At 39.4% G+C, this 21,856-nt stretch overlaps 1 protein-coding gene across 1 annotated transcript in view; it reads left to right on the top strand.

Annotated features, from left to right (window-relative positions):
- LOC101848338 (liprin-alpha-1) overlaps window positions 1-21,856 on the top strand; it is a gene marked incomplete in the record, with an annotated part of 88,793 nt that overhangs the window by 50,650 nt on the left and 16,287 nt on the right. The window contains 15 exon segments of the mRNA XM_013079852.2: window positions 1,152-1,283; window positions 2,292-2,516; window positions 3,360-3,506; window positions 6,986-7,120; window positions 7,457-7,540; window positions 7,985-8,179; window positions 9,550-9,626; window positions 10,017-10,098; window positions 10,405-10,622; window positions 11,106-11,310; window positions 13,944-14,036; window positions 16,973-17,112; window positions 18,351-18,541; window positions 19,770-19,857; window positions 21,548-21,629. Of these exon segments, the coding sequence (XP_012935306.1) occupies window positions 1,152-1,283; window positions 2,292-2,516; window positions 3,360-3,506; window positions 6,986-7,120; window positions 7,457-7,540; window positions 7,985-8,179; window positions 9,550-9,626; window positions 10,017-10,098; window positions 10,405-10,622; window positions 11,106-11,310; window positions 13,944-14,036; window positions 16,973-17,112; window positions 18,351-18,541; window positions 19,770-19,857; window positions 21,548-21,629 (2,094 nt within the window).

Raw genomic sequence — 21,856 nt, 5'->3', positions numbered from 1 at the left:
TTGCGCACGTTAAAGATCCCCTGGTGGTCTAAAATCGATAAGAGTAGGCTTTAGCCGCCACCTGGGCAAAATTCAAAATTTCCTACCAACTAAAAGTATTAGGTGTGTCCCGCGCGCTCATATGACCTTATGCTGTTGCGAGCGCCGTAAAACCCCCTACTATAAAAAAACAAAAAAACATCAGTCACCCCCCCTCTGGGGCGGTGCCACTGACTGAAGTGTCTTTAGGCCATTCCCAAAGGGGGGACATTTCTCGTTCTAGTGCACAGTAGAATTGTAAATGGGTGGATCAAACAATGTCATGCCCTTAACTGTGCCTGAACTACAACAGGGAACTGCTGCTTTTTCTTTCCTAATCCTTACTATCGTCATTGTCCTCGACTTCTTTTGTATGTTTGTCACTCTTGTGACCCGCTCTTTCCGGGGTGCAGACTTTGTGCTGTTGAGGCTAGTGAGGTGAGCAGAGTAAGTCTGATTCCCTGTAGGGACTTCTCTGTTGACATCCACCCCTTGGCGCTCATATGACCTTGTGCAGTTGCGAGAACCGTAAAACCTCTACTAAAACAAACAAAAAACATCAGTCATCCTTATCTCTTTTTTCTTTTCTTTATATGTTACTCTCTAGTAAAACGTCTAATCTTTGGCCTTCATATGCATTATTCTTTAAAATCTGTTGAACTGTGGGTTTTTGGATCTTCTTTTTATAACCCTCATGATAATATATCACATCTTTCTTACATGGTGGTGAGAAGACACCGCTATTAGCGGATGGTTGGAGGGTGCCATTGGTAGGTTCTTCTTCTATATTGCCTTGTCTCTCTGTTATATATTTTTTAATTTGTAGGGTTTAAAATGAATAAACATCAAAGGTTTTTGTCTACTCCTTATATGACTTTATTATGCTGCAATTGCCGTAAAACTTTTATTAAAACTAAAATGTGTGAGTGGTTGGCGGGTGCTCAGGTGTGGTTTGCACCTTCTTTCCTATAAAAAAATGTATCGTCTCTATCTCCCCTCCTTCTTTTTTGTGTTTGTTACTATCTTGTAACACCTTTAGTCTTCGTCTCTTATATGACCCTATTGTGTTGCAAGTGCCGTAAAACTCTTACTAAAACAAAAAACCCCACTGAAATGTCTCCGTTTCTCCGCAGTTGTTTACATTCCGTGAGCAGGCCACCAAGTCCCGTCACTCCAGTGGCAGCACAGAGGACATCAAATCCAACCGTCCCGAGTCTCTCAACCAGGCAGATGGAGAATCGACCTCTGGACCCACTATACTTAAGGTAAGCTCAGATTCTTTTGTAAAACCCTTTTGATGAGTGAAAAGATTGAAGGACGGAGGTTGGGATAAACATGTGATAAATTAATGAATTATCTCTCATTTTATTGAATATCGTTGTGACTAGATAACTTTCCCATCTTAAAGTAGGAGACATCTTTATGACTCCATGAATGTTGTGTTTAGATTTGTCAGAGTTTAATTTGGTGTGAATCGAAATGTAGCTCATTTTGAATGCGGAGCTCTTTTTATGCTGTAAATGCAGAGATATACATACATGGTTTGTTTTTAATTGACTAAATACTGGTAGCTGTTAGATGCTAGTATGTGGATTTGTATCTAATACTGGGGGTAAGATAGGTTCTACAGTAATTGATTGTTGTTGAATCGGTGCCTACATATGGGCCGATGGTGACCTTTGCAAAGTGTCGTTTGTTGATGTTAGGTTTGCACTATTCATATTCTGACATTTAAGGTAATATCTGTTGTCTCTGTCTTGACTGACATAGTAACCATACATTTATATATTTTTAAAAATTTTGCTTCAGTGGCACAGTCTGAATGTGGTCTTATAACAGAATTTTCCATTTCAAAAAATAAATTAAGTTTATTTTGCTTATAAAGGAATTAATTTAAAACAGTGTAAAGTGTAAATATGTCTGGGCAGCCTTTTGTTTTTTTGCTATGTTGAAGTTACTGGGTGCTCCGTTCCACCAAATTTAGAATGTAACCATTTATTATACCATATGTTGGGTAAAGGGATTATTGTTTAGTGATTTTTGATTTCATGTAAGTCTCAACTCTATGAATGTTTACTTTTTACAAAAGTCTGTCACTGTCCACTTATCATGTCAATCTCAAGTCTATCACTGTCTACTTTTCACGTGAATCTCAACTCTTGTCACTCCACTTTTCATGTAAATGCCACTGTCCCCACTTTTCACGTAAATCATAAGTCCATCACTGTCCACTTATCACGTAAAACTTTAGTCTATCACTGTCCACTTCACAGCAACGACTCTCCAATGGGTCAATAGAGCCAGACTCTGACATGGGCCGTGTGATAGAGCTCCAGGAGACGGTGGAGAAGCAGAACTCTGAGCTGACCTCGACGCGCACCAAGCTACTGGAGGTCAACAACAAGAACACTGAGATGGAAGAGAGCTACGCTTCCTGTCAGAAGGAACTTGCCAAGGCTCAGGACGCTGTCAACAAGCTGCAGAGAGATCTACGAGAGGTACGTATGCCTTCCTAGCCTTCGGTACAGGGGTGAGCGATACCCTATCCCCAAACTGGCCTGCCTAGGACAAAACAGGTGCGGGAAACAGTGTATAATGCATAGGATGTCACTAATTGTTTTGAAGATGTTTCTGAATTAGATGCTTGTAATGACGAGGACTACCATGAGTGGAATATGGAATGTGATTCTGACGATCACCTGAATGTTAGTAATGTGTCGCTCAGAAGCTCAGGCAGAGGGGCACGGTATCATCAGGAGTTTAGGGCTCAAAAGGTTAAGAAGTTATACCCACTTATCTGGTGTCTCTCAGGGCAATGTAACGACACTCGTTGATGTTTTAGATGAAATTGATTTATTTGTTGAAAATGGCTGATGTTCTTTGTAATGAGACTGATCAGTGTGAGTGTGGAGCAATGCTTTGTGTATTGAAAATGACTTGTGTTTGTAGAATTGGAATTGACTGATGTTTTGTGTCGGGAAAGTAACTGATGTATATTGTGGTGAATCTGGTGTGTTTTTTAATGTTGAAACTGCCTGATATTATGTGTTGTGAGAGTGACTTGCGTCTTGTAGGATGTGACCCATCAATCTATATTTCGAGGTTTTAAAGAAAAAACTAGTCTTTGTGATTTTAAACTGACGAGTTGTGTGATGTTTTGTGTTCAGAGACTGATTTGATGTGTGATGTTCTGTGTTTTGAAAATGATGGACGGGTGTCATGAAAACAGTAGCCCTTTCTTAGAAAAATTTTGACACTAGCCCTTTTTAAAAATAAATTAACTCCCCTGTTCTTTCTTTGAAAAGTTTTCACACTAGCTCTTTCTTTAAAAAAACTTTCAGTCCCAAGCGCAGAAGGAAGACCAGGAGGAGCGTATTGCCACTCTGGAAAAGCGATACCTCAACGCCCAGCGCGAGTCCACCTCTGTGCACGACCTCAATGACAAGCTGGAGGCAGAAGTGCAGTCAAAGGAGAGCAACATACGCAGTGTGAGTAGTAGCCTGATGACCAGGGCTGTGCTTGAAAGTTTACAGACTTTTTTTTTCCAGCTTTGTCTTTACTCTGTGGTCATCTTGTCTACTCTTCATGGTCTGCCTGTCTGTCTTTTGATGTGGCTTGTCTTAGTTTTGTGCAGATCTTAACTCGTAAACTGTTCAAACCTGAGAAATGTAAGAAAAAAGTGTGTTTTTATGTATTCACCTTTCTGTCTTTCATGATGGTTTCATTAATAAGAAAAATGTTTAAGTAAAAAATTCACGAACAATGTGTGATCTGGAATATGTCAAGGATATAAAAATCTATAGACCGGTTCAGTTTTCCAGTGTCAAGGTTAGTGAGTTGATTGTCATTTGGATTTTGCTTTGCCAGATTGTACATTTTGAGTGAGATCAACCGTTGAAATGAGGCTAAAACAGCACCTGGACATGGATGGCTGGTGCCTCTATAAATAAATCATTGATGGTCTGGTCAGCCGTTGAAAATGACTTCAAGTATTGGAAAAAAGAATTGAGCGATCTAGAACCGAGTGTATGGATGGTTGGATCTCTTGTCTGGTCTACTTCTTCTGCTTCTTTTCAGAGCCGATATTGTTCGATATGTTCGTATTTTAATGCTGTCATTTATGTTTGTAGTCACCATTAACTACTGCTGAAAAAAAACATTCGCTCACTGGCTAAAAATGATGAATGTAGCAACTATCTTGTCTGTGAACGTTTTCTTATGTATATCTGATAGTTTAGAATGTTAGGGGGGGGGGGGGTTATGGTGTGGTCTGCTCTCTCTTCTTCTTTTCACCATAAATGTTGGCCGAAATGTGCTATGTGCACAGCCTTGTGTTATAATATCCTATACCATCACTTTGATGTATTTCTGGTTCACTATGGAGCCCAGCATTTGATCCAGTTTAAGCCAAAAGAAGGGCCAGAGGGGGAAAGGTGCCATGCTCACTTGACTACCAGACAGGTGTTTTGCCTTTCATCTGGGTGTAATGATGTGGGCGCACTTTGCAGCAAAGTTTTTAAAGAGAGCAAAGAGCAGCCGCTATGATAATGCGCGGTCTAGGAATACAAGTCAATAGTTGTGAGTGAGATGTGGTTTGTTGCTGTGTTGACTGACTTGGCTGTAGGCTGTGTCTTCGTCTGCCCTCTTGACTCCAAGCAAATCATGTCATCTGTGCTGTTATGCTCACAGGCTGTGTGGGTGGTTGGCGGGTGCTCTTGTGTGGTTTTCTCCTTCTTTACTATCTATTGTCCTTGTCTCTCCTTTTTTTCTTTGTATGTTGCACTCTAGTAACACTTCTAATTTTTGGCACTAGTATGACGTAATGGTGTTGCAAGTGCCGTAAAACTCTTACTAAAACTAAATCACAGGCTGTACCCAGGGATGTGCTGCTGCAGGTGATCTGCTCACGTTGAGCCATGAGCTCAGAGATGGCTTCTGGCACGCTCTTCTTTTGCTTCTCGTTCCTTTGTTGGTTGTTTTATTGGGTGCTTTTCTTCCCATTTTTTAAAAAGAGGTCAGTTTTCAAACATTATTGAGTTCTAGAGGGAATTAAGTTGGTTTTCAGCAGTATTGATTATTGTTTTTTGTATATGGTTATTATTTGCTTTTGACTTTTATATTTCAAATCATAATAGTTTCTATGTTGGAATCTTGGTTTGGTTTGGCAGCATTTTCAAGAAAGTTATTTTGGTTTTTCCATGATTATTATTTTCTTTTTTTTGTGTGTGTTTTGCTTTTAATTCTTACCTTTTGTGACTCTTTGGTCTGTGTCCTCTAGTATTTGTTTCAGTCAGCAGAACTTTTAGGGGAGCAGAATCAAATTTGTTTTCTGAACTCCCTCTTGATTGTTGACCTTTTTATTTTTGTCAATAGTTTATTGCTGGTTGTCAAAAAAGTTTGGCAGAAGACCAGCACATAGTGTGGTGTCAGTTTGGGGGTCCGAGGGTTAATGTGCACATAAACAGATGTCGCTGAAATGAAATTCCAAGATTTGTTTGTCAAAAGAAAAAGGTTCCTGTCCCAGAGCAGGTTAAGGCAACAGCTTCTGTTTATTTGTTGCCCACATTATTTTGTAGTGTGTGGGTGCCCCCCCCCCCCCCCCCCAAAACCACCCACAACACACACACACACCCACACACACACACCAAAAATTTTTTTTAAATCCTCCAGCTTCATGTTGAAGCTTGTAATGTGGAAATCCTAGCTTGTTTCTCCCTGGTAAAATATTATATTTTATGATGTTGAGAACTGAATATGTACCCCTGACTCTATTTTGAGCTTTTAATTAAATGTCTTTTATTTTTCCCATTTTCGAAAGTTACCCTTTTATTTGGAGCTGTATCTGATGTGTGGTTGACAATAGTGATTATTTTTTCCTATGGAGGAGTTTTATGTGAAGTGTAAAGCAACAAAGATGCGTTTAATTATAGTAGATATTAAAGGTAGAAAGTTGATTTTGATGAAGTAATGGTTATTTAATGAGTCACGACGCGGTGGAATCAGGCGCTCGTAAATTTTTGGGGCATGTGGAGTTATTGGTATCATCTGAAAGTTAATTTTTTGCTTTGCTTTCAATGAAATAAATATCCGTTTATCTGGAATAGAATTCAAAATATTTGCAATTGAATGAAGTGAGGTAACCTGGTTTCAGTGGTGAAATTAGAGAGAAAATAGCCGCCATAATTTGGTAGCTCCAATAGCTAAAGAGTCTCTGAAAACTGAAAACTGAAATATTCTGTGTCTTTAAACAATGTTTTCAAGTACAATTCACTTGGAAATGTGTTTTTATTTGGACCTAAGAGAGGTTGAGCCAAAAAATAAAAATTCTATAAAAATTTCCAAACTGGTGGAAAAATGCCAGTTTCTCGGATTTAGTTATTTTGACGGGGCGCCTGATTTCACCATGCTACCTAACAAATAGTAGTAGTTATGGTTAGTGGGCTGTATTTTTTACTTGTATGATTTCTTCAGTTTTATATGGGTTGTATGTGGGGAGTGAGATATATACCCTTTTAACCAAAGAATACCTATTGTTATGAAGAGCAAAGGGAGAACAGAAAGATATTTTCAGTTTGTTAGTGTTTGAGTGTTTAATCAGTTGCTTGCTTAACAGGAAGTTGAGAATGTTTCTGAGTGTTTGGGCTCTGCTGTGTAATAATATAGATCGTAAAGGGTATAGAGTTTGCTGTCGAGTGGGGATATGCATTATGCATATGCTGTTTGTATTCTATTATTACAGTGGAACCTACTCTAATAACCACATTGGTAAGATAATCACCTGTTCAAACGACGACTTTCCATTTCCTCTCTTTTGTACTATTTTTTTTACATTATAATGACACTGTTTTATAAGACGACCACTTTTTTCCTTGACTACGGAATAGATACTGTTTTTGACAGTTTTGACTGTATTGTCAATACAAACTGTAATGATGATGTGCCCTGTTGTGTTTGTTGTGTGCTGCAGGCAGAGGACAAGAACCGCTCTCTGCAGGAGAAGGTGGAGCACTTGGAGCAGAAGCTGGCACAGAGCCTCAAGAAGGTGGAGGCTATGCCGTCCATTGAGGCTGAACTACAGCAGCGACTGGAGGCGCTCAACCAGGTAACGTCTAAAATTGTTTGTTTGTTTGTGAATAATGAGAAGTACATCAACACAATAACCGGTCTTTTGTAAAGCATGCTGACAAAATGAGTTACTTCTCAGATTCAAACCTTAAGCAAATAGATACATCACGCTTATAGGTGAAGTCTTTACAATTTCTAAGTATGAAATAATAAAAGACAGGTTATAGTTAAAAGAATATTAAAGAAAAATATATTCATGACTTTATTGTTTCCAACTGTGTCTTTGGAATGAGAATATGCGATGACTGTGCATTCTAGTAAATAAGACTAATGAGTAATTGTATTTATAATGTGTCTTGTCTTTTATTCCCAGGCTGAAGAACGTCATGGCTCTACAGAAGAGAGGATTCACAACCTGGAGCAGTCCTTGCACGACAAGGAATCAGAGTTGCTGAGAGTGAGTGAAAAGGCTTTTGATCTCTTCCCCTCTATCTCTAACATATGTCCTAAGCTTGGCGAAAATATGATCTATTACTCTGAGCCCAACACTACAATGGGCTGTTGGGACAACACTACCCTGTTGCTTACCATCATAATATACATCAGCAGGGGAACTGATCAGATCAAGATGTGATAGTTTTGTATGTAGCATGGTGTTAGATGTCTTTTTCCTTCTCATTCTTTTTGTAAGGTAGATATTGTTTTTACAGTTGAACTTTTAGCTTTTTTTTTTTTAAGTTACGTCTTAGCCCAATCATTGAGACATTTTTCTGTTTCTGGTGTTTCCCTTTTTGTCAGATGTTAATTTATAGATTGAACTTCTGGCCTTTTTAGAAATTTATGTTTCATTTTAGTCATATCTCTATGACATTATTCTATTTCTGGTGTTTCACTTTTCCAGTCCCGTCAGCGAGAGAAGATGAATGAGGAGCACAATGTACGTTTGTCGTCCACGGTGGACCGGCTGCTCACCGAGTCGAACGAGCGTCTGCAGCTGCACCTCAAAGAGCGCATGACGGCGCTGGAGGAGAAGAACCAGCTGACGGCCGAGCTGCAGCGCATCACCAAACTGCTGGAGGACACGCAGCAAGAGAAGGTGACATCCCGATTTTTGAGTGCTGGTGTCTTTTTGTGAACCGGTTTCTTTTCTTTCTGTCAAAAGAAAATACGCAATGGCTGACTTTAGGTGTCAGGCTCAGACATAATTGGAAGACTTTATGGGGGAACCGAAAATCAGGTGCTTGAGACATAAGTGAGGGAATGTCATTTAAAAGTTTGAAAGTTGTCCTCCTGATGTTTACTTTTTCAAACTCTCCACCTGCAGAAAAAAACATTTACTCTCAATGAAAGGTACTTTGCCAGGCTGGCTTTGTGTTGCAAGCTTGGTCATTAACCTTGCTCCGAGGTCAGATACCACATTCACAGCACAGGACAGCCCCTATGTTCCTCAATCACTATTTAAGACCAGTCACTCTTACATCCATTGCTTTCAAGTGCCTTGAAAAATTGATCCTCTTAAATATTCTAGGTTGTGTTCATGGAAATCTAGAAACTAGAGAGGAACGTAGAAGATGCTATACTTGTTTTTTGTGACTCTATACTGAAACACATTTTAACATCTAAAAGTATACGAGGGAACGTTTTGTTGATTTTTCCTCAGCATTTAATACAATTCAACCACATATTGTCATTGAAAAACTTCTGAGTCTGAGAGTTAGTCATAATATCGCAGTATGGGTCCTGGAATTTTTGACAGGCAGATCACAATATGTGAAGCTAAACGACACAAAATCTGACACAATTCTTTGTAACACCGACGGCCCTCAGGGGTGTGTTTTGTCACCAGTTTTGTATACAATATATACCATCGATCATAGAAGTATACATAAAACAACATGCTTAATTAAGTGTGCAGATGACTCTGCTATTATTGGATTAATAAACCATGATGAAAAAGAGTATTTCGAAGAAATATGTATGTTTTTTAAATGGTGCAATTCAAATTTTCTAAGAGTGAACCTCTCAAAACAAAGGAAATGATTTTTGATTTTAGAAGCGAAAAACCAACAATCCCACCCCTCGTAATTGAACAAGAAACAATTGAAATCACGGATTCATACAACTATCTTGGTCTTACAATCGACAATGAATTTCCTGGCAAAACCAAGTAAACAATATCGTTAAAAAGGTAAATCAGAGGCTGTACTTTCTGAGGAAACTTAGGTCTTTCAATCTGAATCCATCCATCCTTCAGATATTCCACACCACCACACCACCACAATAGAAACTTTGATAAATTTTGGTATCACTTGCTATTTGTCATTGTCATTGTCATTGTCATTGATCTTTCATGCTATGCTGCAAGTCTACAGAAGGCTGTGATATTGCAAGAGTCTTTATTGTTTCATATGAAATATAAAATGTTCCGGTTGTGAGAATTTGACCGTGTTTCATTCTGTTTTGCAGGAAAGGATCAATGATGACTTACTTCGGTACCGGAAAGAAGTTGAGACGTTGCGTATGCAGATGGAACAGTTGATGAGGTACAATGTGTTGTTTGTCATTGCGCCCTGTACAGTCTGTAAAGTAAGATTTTGACTTACGTAGTGTCATCGTCATACTCGTCAGCATCGCAACCACTGTCATGAATAAGTGAAAACATATAAAGTGAGCTTTTCTTGGTTGTTGTCTTATCTCTAGTGTGTTTAGAACTATTCTGCCTGTGTTTTGTACACTGCGCTCTATTTGCTGCCTTTTCCTTTTCAAAGCTAGTGTTTTGTGCTCAGCTGTAAGCTTGATCTGTTGGTGCCATCTCCTCAGTTTACTGTGATATGTTGATAGAGATGTTCAACTTGTATCAACCCATACTTCTTTGATGGTTATGAAATCTGTGTAAGTCCTCTGTGATCATAATTTGATGTCTGTATTTTCAGGGCGGGCTATGCCTTTGAGGACAATGTATCTCGAAGACACCAGCGGGGCAGGGAGCAGGCTCTCAACGATGACCCCACCAAGGTGAGAAGATTATCATGGGGCATATATATACTCATTTATTTCATGGCTTAGCTCCTATGGTAGCAGGAAGGATGTAAGAAGAGTGATTTTCCCTTTGTCTTAGTTCAGCTGTTCAGTGTGAAGAGGCGAACATACCCCATTGTTCATTATTTGCCGGCACGAGTTAAACTAGCTTTCACACTTACTTTGTATTCTCTCTTTACACTTGGGTACAAAATCTTTTGGTATGCTTTCACTTTTTCGTGTTCTCTGCAATAGTTGTTAAGGGCATTCAATAATTGTTTTTTTCTTGTCTTTGCCATCCAGGTGAACACTCTGAATGAGCAGGAGTGGGAAAAACTGCAGCAGGCTCACGTGCTGGCCAACGTTGCTCACGCCTTTGACGCCAGCGATACGGAAGGCACAGATGACAGCGAGTCTCTTTTTGGCGGTGTTGACCTCCTTTCCCCCTCGGGTCACACGGGGGCTCAGACACTTGCCATTATGCTGCAGGAACAGTTGGATGCAATCAACAATGAAATCAGGTGGGGGGCACATTGGCTAATAAACTTCCCATGTTGTAGCTGATGGGGTGTTTTGTCTGGTTTGCTCTTTCTAGTCCTTTTCAGTGTTTTTGTTGTTGTCTTCATCTATTTCTGGTGAAATACAGCTCTTTTTGCTGACTCTGTGCAGGGTACGTCTTTGTCGTACTTTTTGTAAGGTTTTCGCGGTTAAAATAAAAGAGATGCAAAATTGACTTTGATTACGTCTCATTTTCTGTTGATTGATGTGGTATGGTCATTTTTGCCGAGAGTGGTTGTTTAAAATCATGTTTAGTTTTCTAATGGTAAAATTGTCCCACATGGAAGAATTGGATGTAAAGGAAATATTAGAGGTCCCCCCCACACACACACACAGAATGTTTCCCATAAAAGAACGTAGTATAGGTAGAAATTAATTTTGTTTATCTTCATGTAGAAATATAATTGCCAAAAAGATAGTAATTTTTTCACCGTCTTCATTTTCAGGTTAATACAGGAGGAAAAGGAGAGCACGGAACAACGGGCGGATGAGCTGGAAATCCGGGTAGGCAGTGGTAGCCTGGATACGTTGCCAGGCCGGTGGCGTGGGGGTTACGAGCGGTCAGCCTCTCCACCTGCTAGTGGACGCTCGACCCCCACACACCCGCGCTCTTCTTATCAGTCACGCGACTCTTTGCAGAAGTACCACACTGTAAGTTCAGGGTTGGCCGTCGTATGCCTCGTGCACCCAGTGGATTGCTGCGCGGAGACAGGGAGAACCTGCATGGGGTTAGGGGTCAGGGGTCATTGACACAGCTCAGATTTAGCTTATAGACTGGGATATTTCAAAGTTCTCTTTATGAATATTACCCTTTAAGCTAATAAAAAGAATCACCTGCATCTTTTTTAAAACCTTTCCCAACTGATTAAAGCTTTTTTGGTAGTTAACATGTACGCCTGCACGTTTGCCAGCTTATTGAAAATTTAACACAACAGCTTGATAACATGATTTACATATTGACTCAGTTTGACCAATTACGTCATTAAAGAATCTAGCTTTGATAATTGTAGTGTTTTTGATCTGTTCCCTTTTAATGTAGTGATACAAACTAGACTTATTTTTAATCCTCAAAAGAAATGTAAAGTTTATTGAGACAATTTGGAGCCATATCATAAAACCTTAAATGTTTATTTGTTGTTATAATAAATATGTGAAGTAAGCCAAGAATGTGCGGTTGTGGACAAGTTGAGCCCTGTGTGCTGGTCTGTGTAAATGTCTCCGTGCAGCCAATCCACATGGCTTGGAGCAACCACCCTGGATGTTGTAGCTCTGTGATGCTTGCCCTGCACTCCTGGACGTCACACCACGTGAAAGGCACTCTCAATGTGCTATTGTCCTTTTCGTTGTTTGTCGTTTTCTCTCAGTGTTGTCGGAGCATTGACTTCTTGGCATTCATGACCAGGAACTAGAATTTTAATGCATTATTTTAAAGAAAATTGATGAAATTTTCTAGTATGGAGCCCACTCTCTATCATGTAGGTCTTAGATGCCATGTGTAAAGAAATCTTTGTCTTGGAAGCGAAGACATACATGTGCACATTCCTAGGTTATACATCAAAAGAAAGCTAGAACTGCAACTAGTAATGTTTGAGTTGGACCTCATAGAAATTCTGTAATGTCACATCGCTGGAGCCCTGCTCTTTGTTATTTCGAATTTAAATGCCTTTCATTCACTTCTCAAGATTCGCATGGCTGGTTATGAGTTGTACCTTTGAATTATTTTTTTCTCTCTTAAAACGGTTAATTTAAGTCACTTTTTCACATCTTTTAGTCTTTGGAAGGAATTTTCAAAAGTTGCAGTTACTTTCTGTCCATAAAGTAAGATGTGCCTCTGACAATACTAGTCTGTATTTTTTTTTTAGTTTTGCAAGATTTTTTTGGCCTTTAATTTTGCTCTGTGTTTGCATTTGAAGTTCAGTTGAGTTAATGTGCAGATATTTTTGTTCAAAGGTTGTATTTACTTTTTTTTTTTTTAAAGTTTGGCGGTAGACTGTTCTGTAGTAGTTGTGTGTTTCAGTTTGATATGCTTGTTGTGTGTTGTCATTGTCTCCCCTTTTTAGCTCCATCTGGCAAGATGCTAAAAAAACCCAACTGACTCTAATGCTATCATGATGAGTTGTGCATGATTTTGAGTTTTCCTTACTCATTCAGGATGTTATTCTTGTGAAGTAATGTCTAGAAATATAATTAGTATGTCAGGGATATGTCCAGAAAGAGTTGATAATCCCAGCATGAAGTATGACTCCCTCACCTGCACATAGATTGTCATAATTAGAAACAAGAATGTGCACTCCTTTAATTTTCTTATCCTGGAACGTGCAGCTGGTGGTTTTTATGTTGTTTTCGGCAGACCTTTGTTTTCAGAGGATCTTGCATCTGTGTGTGCTTTCCTCATTTACATCATGGTCTGTTGTTGGCTTGCCTTTTGAATTGTTTCCTCTTCAAGCCATTTGTTCAAATGTGCCATTCGGTGAAATAGTCAGAGTGAAACGCTGCATCCTCTTCTTCAGTTTGCTTTAGTTTTTCTTTAAAGTTCTGACACTGCAAAATGATGAATTTATAAAAGATTTTGTTTTCTTTTTCTGTATTTAGTTGTTGACCGAATGTTTTCATTTACCTTTGTCTATGTCCGTGACTCATTCATATATATTCAGGAAAAAATGGAAATGTTTGTAAATGTATTAATTCTATTTTATATGCCTTTAAGTTCTTAGTTTTACACTTATTATAGACTGTTGACAGGAGTTTTTGCTTGATATGAGCCTTATCGAAAGAAGAAACATGATTTCAATAATGTATTTGGAAAATCTATGTTTTTAGCGCTATTAATGTCATTTGTTTTGGTTTCAAAAAGTATATATTGTTTCTTCTTTTCATGATTTAATTAAGGTCAGGTCATAAGGCTCTTTGTAATTTCTTTTTGAAAGTTATATTGACTATGGTGGTCAATTAAATTCAAAACAATATAATGTGAGTCACAGTAAACTGAGTACAGTGCCATTTTTATCTTTGAACGGTGTGTTGGACAAATGCAACACTTGAACTTTGTGGCTTGAGAAAAGTGTACTTTCTTTCAATTTCATGGTTTGTCAAAGCTTCTATCATAGCTTCATTGTACATCACTGTTCAAAATAGCGTATGGCGGAGTCTTACACCAAGCAGTTGGTATTTAAATTTGCTTCGTAATAATGAGTCTCGTACTTGTTCATCTGTGGACAGTTAAAAAAAATTTGTTTAGACATTTTTTTAATTTGTTGAAAGATTTGGTCTTTCTCTTTCCTCAGGCTCCTGCGGGTATGACGGCGCAGCTCTACACCTATTCTTCCTCCAGTCCACAGCTAGCCACAGCTGCAGACTCCAGTCCCTCAGGACAACAGGTTAGTAATGCCCACAGGGCCTGCGTCCTTTGGGAAAATCTCTGTGTGATAATCATTGGTCCTGCAGGGTCTGCTTACTTTATCTGGCCTGATAAAGCTGAATGCCTGATTGAATCGACTCAAGTCGAATATTTTTGTTTTTCTTTGTCAAATTAAACACAATTGAGGGGGGAGTAACTATACTGACGAGCAAAAGAAAGTGGGCACCCTACGTTCTGTGCATTATTTCCATTCTTTACCGTAGTAATTCCGTATTGCCAATGGATTTTGAAAAGCTTGCCATTTTTTTCAATAACTGCAGACAAAAAAAGTAAGAAAAACGATCGAAAGCACACCTTTTATTAGAAATTATTAACACCGATTCGAATGCCCAAAATCCCAGAATTAGTAACGGGTGTAACTCCGACCAGTATTGATGACTAGTGCATCTTCGCTTCATAGATTGCACATGTCTTTGGATAGATTGCTGGGGAATATTATTCCAAGCATCCATTAATGATTGCTGCAGTTGTGGGATTGTTGTTGGGGGTGGCCAAAGGGTGCAAATTTCCTTGTCCATCTTTTCCCAGAGGTGCTCAATCACGTTTAAATCTGGGGATAATACTGGCAACGGTTTTATAACATATACGTCGTTTTTGTTGTAAGAATCTCTGGGTAACAAAGGCACGGTGTGCTGGTGCAATGTCCTGCTGGAACGCAAGTTGTTCCTGTGGCGAGCCAGAAACGGCAGAAGGTGTAGATGGAGAACGTCATTGATGTATCTCTGGGCAGTCAGATTACCGTCGATAATAACTAGACAGAATTTATCAGTACTGGTTATGGATTCCCATACCATAATGCTACGTTTGTCAGCAAAGGCACTGACACACTGAGGTAAATTAATAATGTTCATGACATGTCTGGTAGACTTTCTGCCTTCCTTCGTGCCGATCCAAAAGAAATCTGGACTCGTGAGAAAATATCACTCTACTCCACTGGCGGTTTAGCCATCGCCGGTGCAGACGTGCCCAGTTGAGTCTGGCATGACGGTGTCTTTGGAGGAGACGAGTGCGTCGAGCTGGGTGTCGGGCAACGATTCCGTGGGCTTTCAAGCGTCGACGAACGGTGAAGCGGCTGATTGGTCTATGCCCAGGCCAATCTCTGACAGTTTTAGAAGCTGTTTGAAACCGATCCCGCTAGTGTGGAACTCTGATCCGATTGTCTTCAACAACATTAGTGACACGAGGACGACCAGACCTTGGAGTATCACCTACCGAACCACTTGCTTTGAAGTGTATCCTTAGCTTTTGGGTAGTATCTCTCATCACATTGAAAGCTCTAGCGAGAGCAGAGACCGTCGCATTAGCTCTCAGCATGGCAAGAGCTTCATGACGTTGCACATCACTGAGACTAGGCATCGTATAAAACACATTTGTAAAGTACAAACCCAAAATATTTGACGGCTTTTTCGCTGACACACGTTAAAGTGTGTAACGAAAAAAGATTAAAAGTAAAGGCATAGTTAACTTTCAAGAAAAATCGAGAAAACACGTTTTTTTGCCAAACGTGTTGTAAACACTTTTTATAACAACAAAATAAACAAATGTTGTTTTGACCGACTTTCTAAAGTGACTCAAGCTCAGCATGTCAATCGCCAAGTCAAAATTCGCGAGACGACTCATACAGCACCAATTTGAAAACTGCCCACTTTCTTTTGCTCACCAGTATATTAAGATACCAATATGCAAAAGTTTTTGGAAGGTTTCTGTTCGCCTTAATAGCTGTTGTAACAATATTCGACTCACTGATCTGTTTTTCCTTGCAATGAAGAACTGTTATGTAGGGTATTTGATAAGGGGTTTTGATGGAGTTAACAGTGCAGTGGTATAAGATTATTATGGGGCTATATCACAGGGACCATGTTGTGTACAGGCCAGAGACTGCTTGAGCTGATTTCTGTCTGTCTAGTATGCACTTGCTAATCAGAGTTCCTGCCTGACCCAGTTCTGTGGACTGGACTTTTGAATGGGAGTACATTTCTTTTAAGTAAATGTTCCCTTTTGACCACTGAGGCAACCAGCACCTGTGGTTGAATGATTAACCTTTTTCACTCATGTTCATAAGATGTGAGCAGGCGTCCCATTGGTGGAAGGTACTTTGTTGAGTACATTTGTATCCCTTTTATATGTTGAGATAAAATGTCCCACTATTTCCCTGGACAGGCAAAGCTGAAGCAGTCAGCTGTTTAAATCATCTAAATTTTATTTAAATGGGTGTAGAATATCTATAATTACCAATGAGGCCCAGAGAAGTGGAGCTTCCTGGTTTTCATAGAGTTGATTTTTTGCTTCTATAGCCTGTATGGCCTATCATATAATATAGTTTGTGAAAAATAGCAGACGAGGCATGTATCGTACAATCCTGTCTTATTTTTGCTCAATGTTGTTCCACAACCATGGACGTTTTTTTTTTCAGTGAGAGTTTTCATTTCGTGAGTATCTGGAATAAATTGTGTCTCCTGTTTTGAGAGACAATAGAAAATTAGGCTCTCTCCAGCATCAAAGTAAAAGAATCTGCTCTGGTTGATAGACTTGGTAGAAGGGAGGCAGGCCCTGGAGTATTTGCTTGAGGATTTGTCTGTGCCAGGCTTGGTACAGGATATTTCTGCCTGCTGTGTTTTTGCTATCTCTGTCTCTGGGTAGTTGATGGGTACTGTGGTGCTTACTGTGTCGTGTAAACTTCTTTTTAGTGTTGCCATTGTCCCAGTTAGTTTTAGTCTGTATGTGGTGGTTGTGGTGTTGACTTGTAATACACTTTTGCTCAACTCCTCTGGACTGGTAATATTCTGGACATGAGAGGGGGGCTGTGCCATTGTGGTTGTGTTTTTAGGCTCCACTATTGTTTACTGTTGTTCAAGCGTACTTGTAATGTGAGCATTTGTCTTTTATCACCAACAGTACAGTCGTGACGACAGCACAATCAACTCCAAAGAAGAATCTCGCCAAATCAAGTGTGAGTCGAGCCCACCCACCCCACGTGCCCTCAGACTGGAGCGGGTGGCGGCTGCTCTGGCAAAGAGCCCGGAGGAGACTGCCAGGTGAGTGACGCACCATGAGCTTTCTCCACAGAAAAGCAAGGGACCGGCTGTTTTAGCGATAGATGTGCATTATTCACAAACGAACAGAAGTACAGTCGACCGTGTCCAAGACGGCCACCCTTGGTAGAGGAGAAAAAAAGGTTGTTGTCTTATACGGGTGGACTTCTGGGACAGTGTCATTATAATGTAAAGAAAATGGAGATGCAGATGACAGGACATGATTAGAAATTTTTTTAAAGAAAAATTTTTTCCGTCACTGTCAGTTTTCGAACTCTGGACCTATTGAATGAGAGGCGAACACTGTACTTCTAGTCCACAAGAGTCCCCAGACTAGGTTTGATAGTACTTAAAGAATTTGAACAGATGGATGACAGGAAAAGAGAAGGGTGGTAAAGGTTTCTTTTTTTAGTGTGATGAAGTAGAGTACCGAGTGGTGAACCATGATTGTTGACATCTGTTTCATATCTTGCTTTTGGAGGAGAAGAAAATGAAGTTTACTAAGTAGTCCCACTCAATTGTTAATCACACCATGTACTAAAATGACGCTGTTGTTGATTTCAAAAGGGCCTGTGGCAAAAAGAATGGGCACTGTAGTTGTCAGGATGACCCTGACTTTGCTTGGAACTTATGACGATCTTTGTCTTTACTTGTAGAGGCACTATTTAAATATACCAGAGGCACAGATGTGTAAGTGCATGATGAAAAAATATTACATGCTGTACTGTAGAAATGGGCTACGCTGTTTCAGAAGTTGGCTCCTGTAAACGGATAAAATAGGAATTGTTCAGAAAGAATAAATTTTGTTGTGGGAAGAAACAAATTTAGGTATTACTTTTGTGTTCTTAATAATAAAGTTAAATGTAAATTTGGGGGCAGAATGACAATCCGATGTTTCCTGTTGGAAAATGTGTTAATGTTGCATAGGTATATATTTCAAATAGTCCTGGTGATTTGTCTGTTACATTATCTATGACTATTAACATTTCTTCAAATTTGCATTTATCTGTGTTGTCTAGTCTCAGTTCATCTTCTCTTTTGTAAGCTCATTTATCTCATTTAATCTTTTCTTGTCTTATCTCATTTATCTCATTTAATCTTTTCTTCTTATCTCTTTTGATTTATCTTGACTAATCTCTTCTTATGTTTTTTCATGAGCCTATCTGATCTCATTCACAGTATCTCATCTTGTTTTGTCTTATCTCTCTCTGTCTCTTTGTCTCTCTCCCCTGTGGCTGCAGCCACCTCCAGGACATCAGTGCCACGTCCTCCAACAGCCCCCTGGGCAGTCTACACAGCAGCCAGGACTCCCTCCACAAGCAGCTCCACCCACATCCCAAGAAGAAAGGGCTGAAGAGCTCGCTGGGACGCTTCTTCTCCAAGAAAGAGAAACACAAGCCTAAAGAGCTCCTGGCTCGGGAGATGGCAGCAGGTACGTTTTGGAGGGTTTTATGGGGGGGGGTCTGGTTTCGTATTTACGTTAGCAGTTTTTTCGTCCTGACTTTAAAATTCATTAAAGACTTACTTTATACTTCATGCTGACTGTTTAATTTAAATGGCAAATGTTTTTGCCGTCCGGGAAAATGTACTCTATTCCTTGCTTTCGAAGTAGTGTCAGAAGTACTGAGATATTATATGTTCCTGCTGTGGTTGGGAGTGGTGTAAAACATAACCTAATCGCTCTTTTTTAATCTCCCACATAAGCTTTTCTATTTGAGAAGTTATCACCGTCGTCATAATCCAGGCACACCTCCTTTACTTGAGAGTCAGCTTAAGAGTTGCTGAAGTACGCACATATACGTTGGTTTGAAAGTCTGAAACTATCACGATTTAGGCCTACTCATAGTTTCTCCATATCTCACCTCAGAATTGGTGTGAGAGCTTCATACGAATGCTATCAGCAGCTTACTGATTAGTGTTTGTACATGAGCATGAACAGTTTTCAAGAATATCAATGTTGACCACCCTTTATAGCTTACAAAAGTGAAAATGTCCACCCTTCAATTCTCATTTATCTTAGACTGACTCATGAGATGTTTTGCCGAAGAAAATGGTCACCATTTATTGATTCGTCTCCTGCATTTTTCTCTTGATAAATTGAATTTTGACAAATGAAATAATTGCGTTTGAAAAGATTTTGCTGGTCATTTTGTCGATGAGTTGGTGTTGTGACAGTTTTTAAAGACTTCTGTAAAGGCGTTGTTGTGTTTTAGGCCATTCCACTTAAAGTTGGTACTTAAGAAATAAATGACCCTGAGTATTCTAAAGTGTGTGAAATGTGCTTGACATGCTTCAAGAATGTTGTTCCTTTGATGTTAAGCTCGTTCAAAAGATGTACAATGGACTCTTTTTTTTTCTCTCATCATCAAGAGGAACAATGGAAATTTCTTGTTTAGCTGAGGTCTTACATGATAAAGCTTATGAATTTTGCTTTTTTTGTGGTTTTTTTGTTATGCTTTGAATTAATTTTTCATTGTTTATTAAAAGAGGCTGCTAAACTGTCACCACTGTGTCCATGAAATGTCTTCTTCATGTTTATTAAACATCTACAATCTTTTCCTGCGCATGAAATGGCTGCCTTCTTCTCTTAGTCATAAAATGTCTGCCTTCTTTTCATATGAAATGTCTGCCTTCTTCAGTGGTTTCTGTCTGTGTTACAGGTTCCTTCAATGACAGCGGGGAAAACAGTGGGTCTGAAATGGGCATTGGGTTAGGTCAGTCAGACTTTGACAGGAGAAAAAAGAAAAAGTGAGTATCTACCTCGATAGAGTTGTGTTGACTTTTTGTCCTTGTCTTGTTTATTGTTTTGTTCAAATATTGTGTGAGGGTTGCAGGTTGGGCATTCAGCTCAGAAGATAAGATCATAGCCCAGCACTTATAACTTTAGTTCCTTTATTTCTGAACCCAGGTTATACAAGAGGCCCTATTGTTCTCAGACAAGGAGACTGCCATTTAATTTATTAGTCTTGCCACTTTTGGCGCTGTGTTGTGTGGTTTGGGATATACCGTCAAAGTGAAAAGTGTACACAAACTGATGACCGGTATCTACGACAGTCATGCTCTGGGATTATACTATGACTGATTTGGGGAGGGAGGAGACAAACTACTCTTACTTGAAGATGATCAGTGGAATATCGTGTGTTTTAGTTTTGTCTCTAATTTGCCTATGTTTTAAATTATCTCTATATATTTTATTGCAACAGTTCATTTTTGCTTCACTTCTGGGCTCCAGACCTATCATTGAGTGGTACTGTTGTTGCATTGACACTTTGACTGGAATATTTATTGTTTAGAGAAGTGTGTACTCTATGAACAATGACATACAAAGAAAGTGTGTGCATAATGAACTGTGACGTAAAGAGAAAGTGTATTCCCAGTTGCATATGAAGTATTACTTTAGAACCACGCTCTTACTCAAAATGTAGTTTGTCTCTAACGTGTGTGTTTTTTCTATTTCATCTTTGTGTATATTATTGTTTTTACAGATGTGGTTAGTCAACTGTCTGGTTTAGTCTGTTCTGTCTCCCTCTTTCCATTTTTCTTTTGTTTTATTCTTCTTGTATCCCTCTGAGGTGTGATAAATTTGTACCAACCAGTAAACTACAACTTAACACCTCAAGAAAATTGTCTCTCAGCTATTGTTGTCATTGATGAAATTTTTCTCTGAAGTTGTTATCATAACAAACATCTTTTGATTGTCTTTTTCTTTTTTTAGATATGTTTTAACATTTCTTAGACACAAATGATGGAGGGGGCTCTTGTGGCCTAGAGGTTAAGGTGTTCGCCTCTCGAATCCGGGTAGCGACGGAAAAATTTTCTTCTCTAAAATTGTCTCCTTTCACCTACTTTCCTGCTCTCTAACAATGTTCTGTTGTCTGCTTTCGTCTCTACTTTCTGCCTCCTCCCCCCACCTCCTTTGCCCCCTCCCCTGGGCTCCTGACTCTTTCTTCAGCCTTTCCACTGCTACTCCTTGGCTCCTTCTTAATGCTGTCTTTCAGCCACACCCCTAGTCTTGTGGTAGAAAAGATCTACATCTAGCCATCTCGGACAAGGACAAAAAATCTTGGAGGTCGCGTGTGCTAGTTTTGCACATTAAAGATCCCTTGGTGGTCTAAAATCGATAAGAGTAGGCTTCGGCCACCACCTGGGCAAAATTCAAAAAATTTCCTACCATTCGAAAATATTTCATGTTTCCCGCACGCTCATGACATTATGCAGTTGCGAGCACTAAAAACAAACAGATGATGGATTCATCAATTGACTGCTGTTTGTTATTCTGTTGAACTGTCCTGATAAAGGAGGTGGCTGGTGGTGCTTTTGTTTAATGAGCTCCTTTCTATCCCATTTTGTATTATTGCCATTGTAACTGACTTCCTCCTGAAATATTGTCATTAAGTACAGATTTGGTAACTTTCCTTGTTTGACCTTTCTGTCTAAGGCACGAGTTGCTTGAAGAAGCCATGAAAGCCAGCACTCCATTTGCTCTGTGGAATGGACCGACAGTCGTGGCTTGGCTTGAGGTGAGCGGGGAATCCTTTTCAGTGTTTTCAGTCAAGAAATGATTTTATTTTTGTTTAAGTTAAAGCCCTTCTAGAGGAGAACCGGTTATTTAGAAGGCGAAACATTTGCATTAACTCTTTGAACCCCATCGGACGCTGGGAGCGTCCAGTACTAGTGACAACTGTTTCGTTTTATTTAGTGCTAGTTTTTGCTTGTTTTTCTGAACTATTCCCGAACCAAGTTTCTT

This window comes from Aplysia californica, unplaced genomic scaffold, assembly GCF_000002075.1.
Source record: "Aplysia californica isolate F4 #8 unplaced genomic scaffold, AplCal3.0 scaffold00066, whole genome shotgun sequence".
Taxonomy (NCBI): Eukaryota; Metazoa; Mollusca; class Gastropoda; order Aplysiida; family Aplysiidae; genus Aplysia; species Aplysia californica.
Note: the sequence above shows the minus strand (reverse complement) of the source record. Positions and strands in the feature narration are given on the sequence as shown.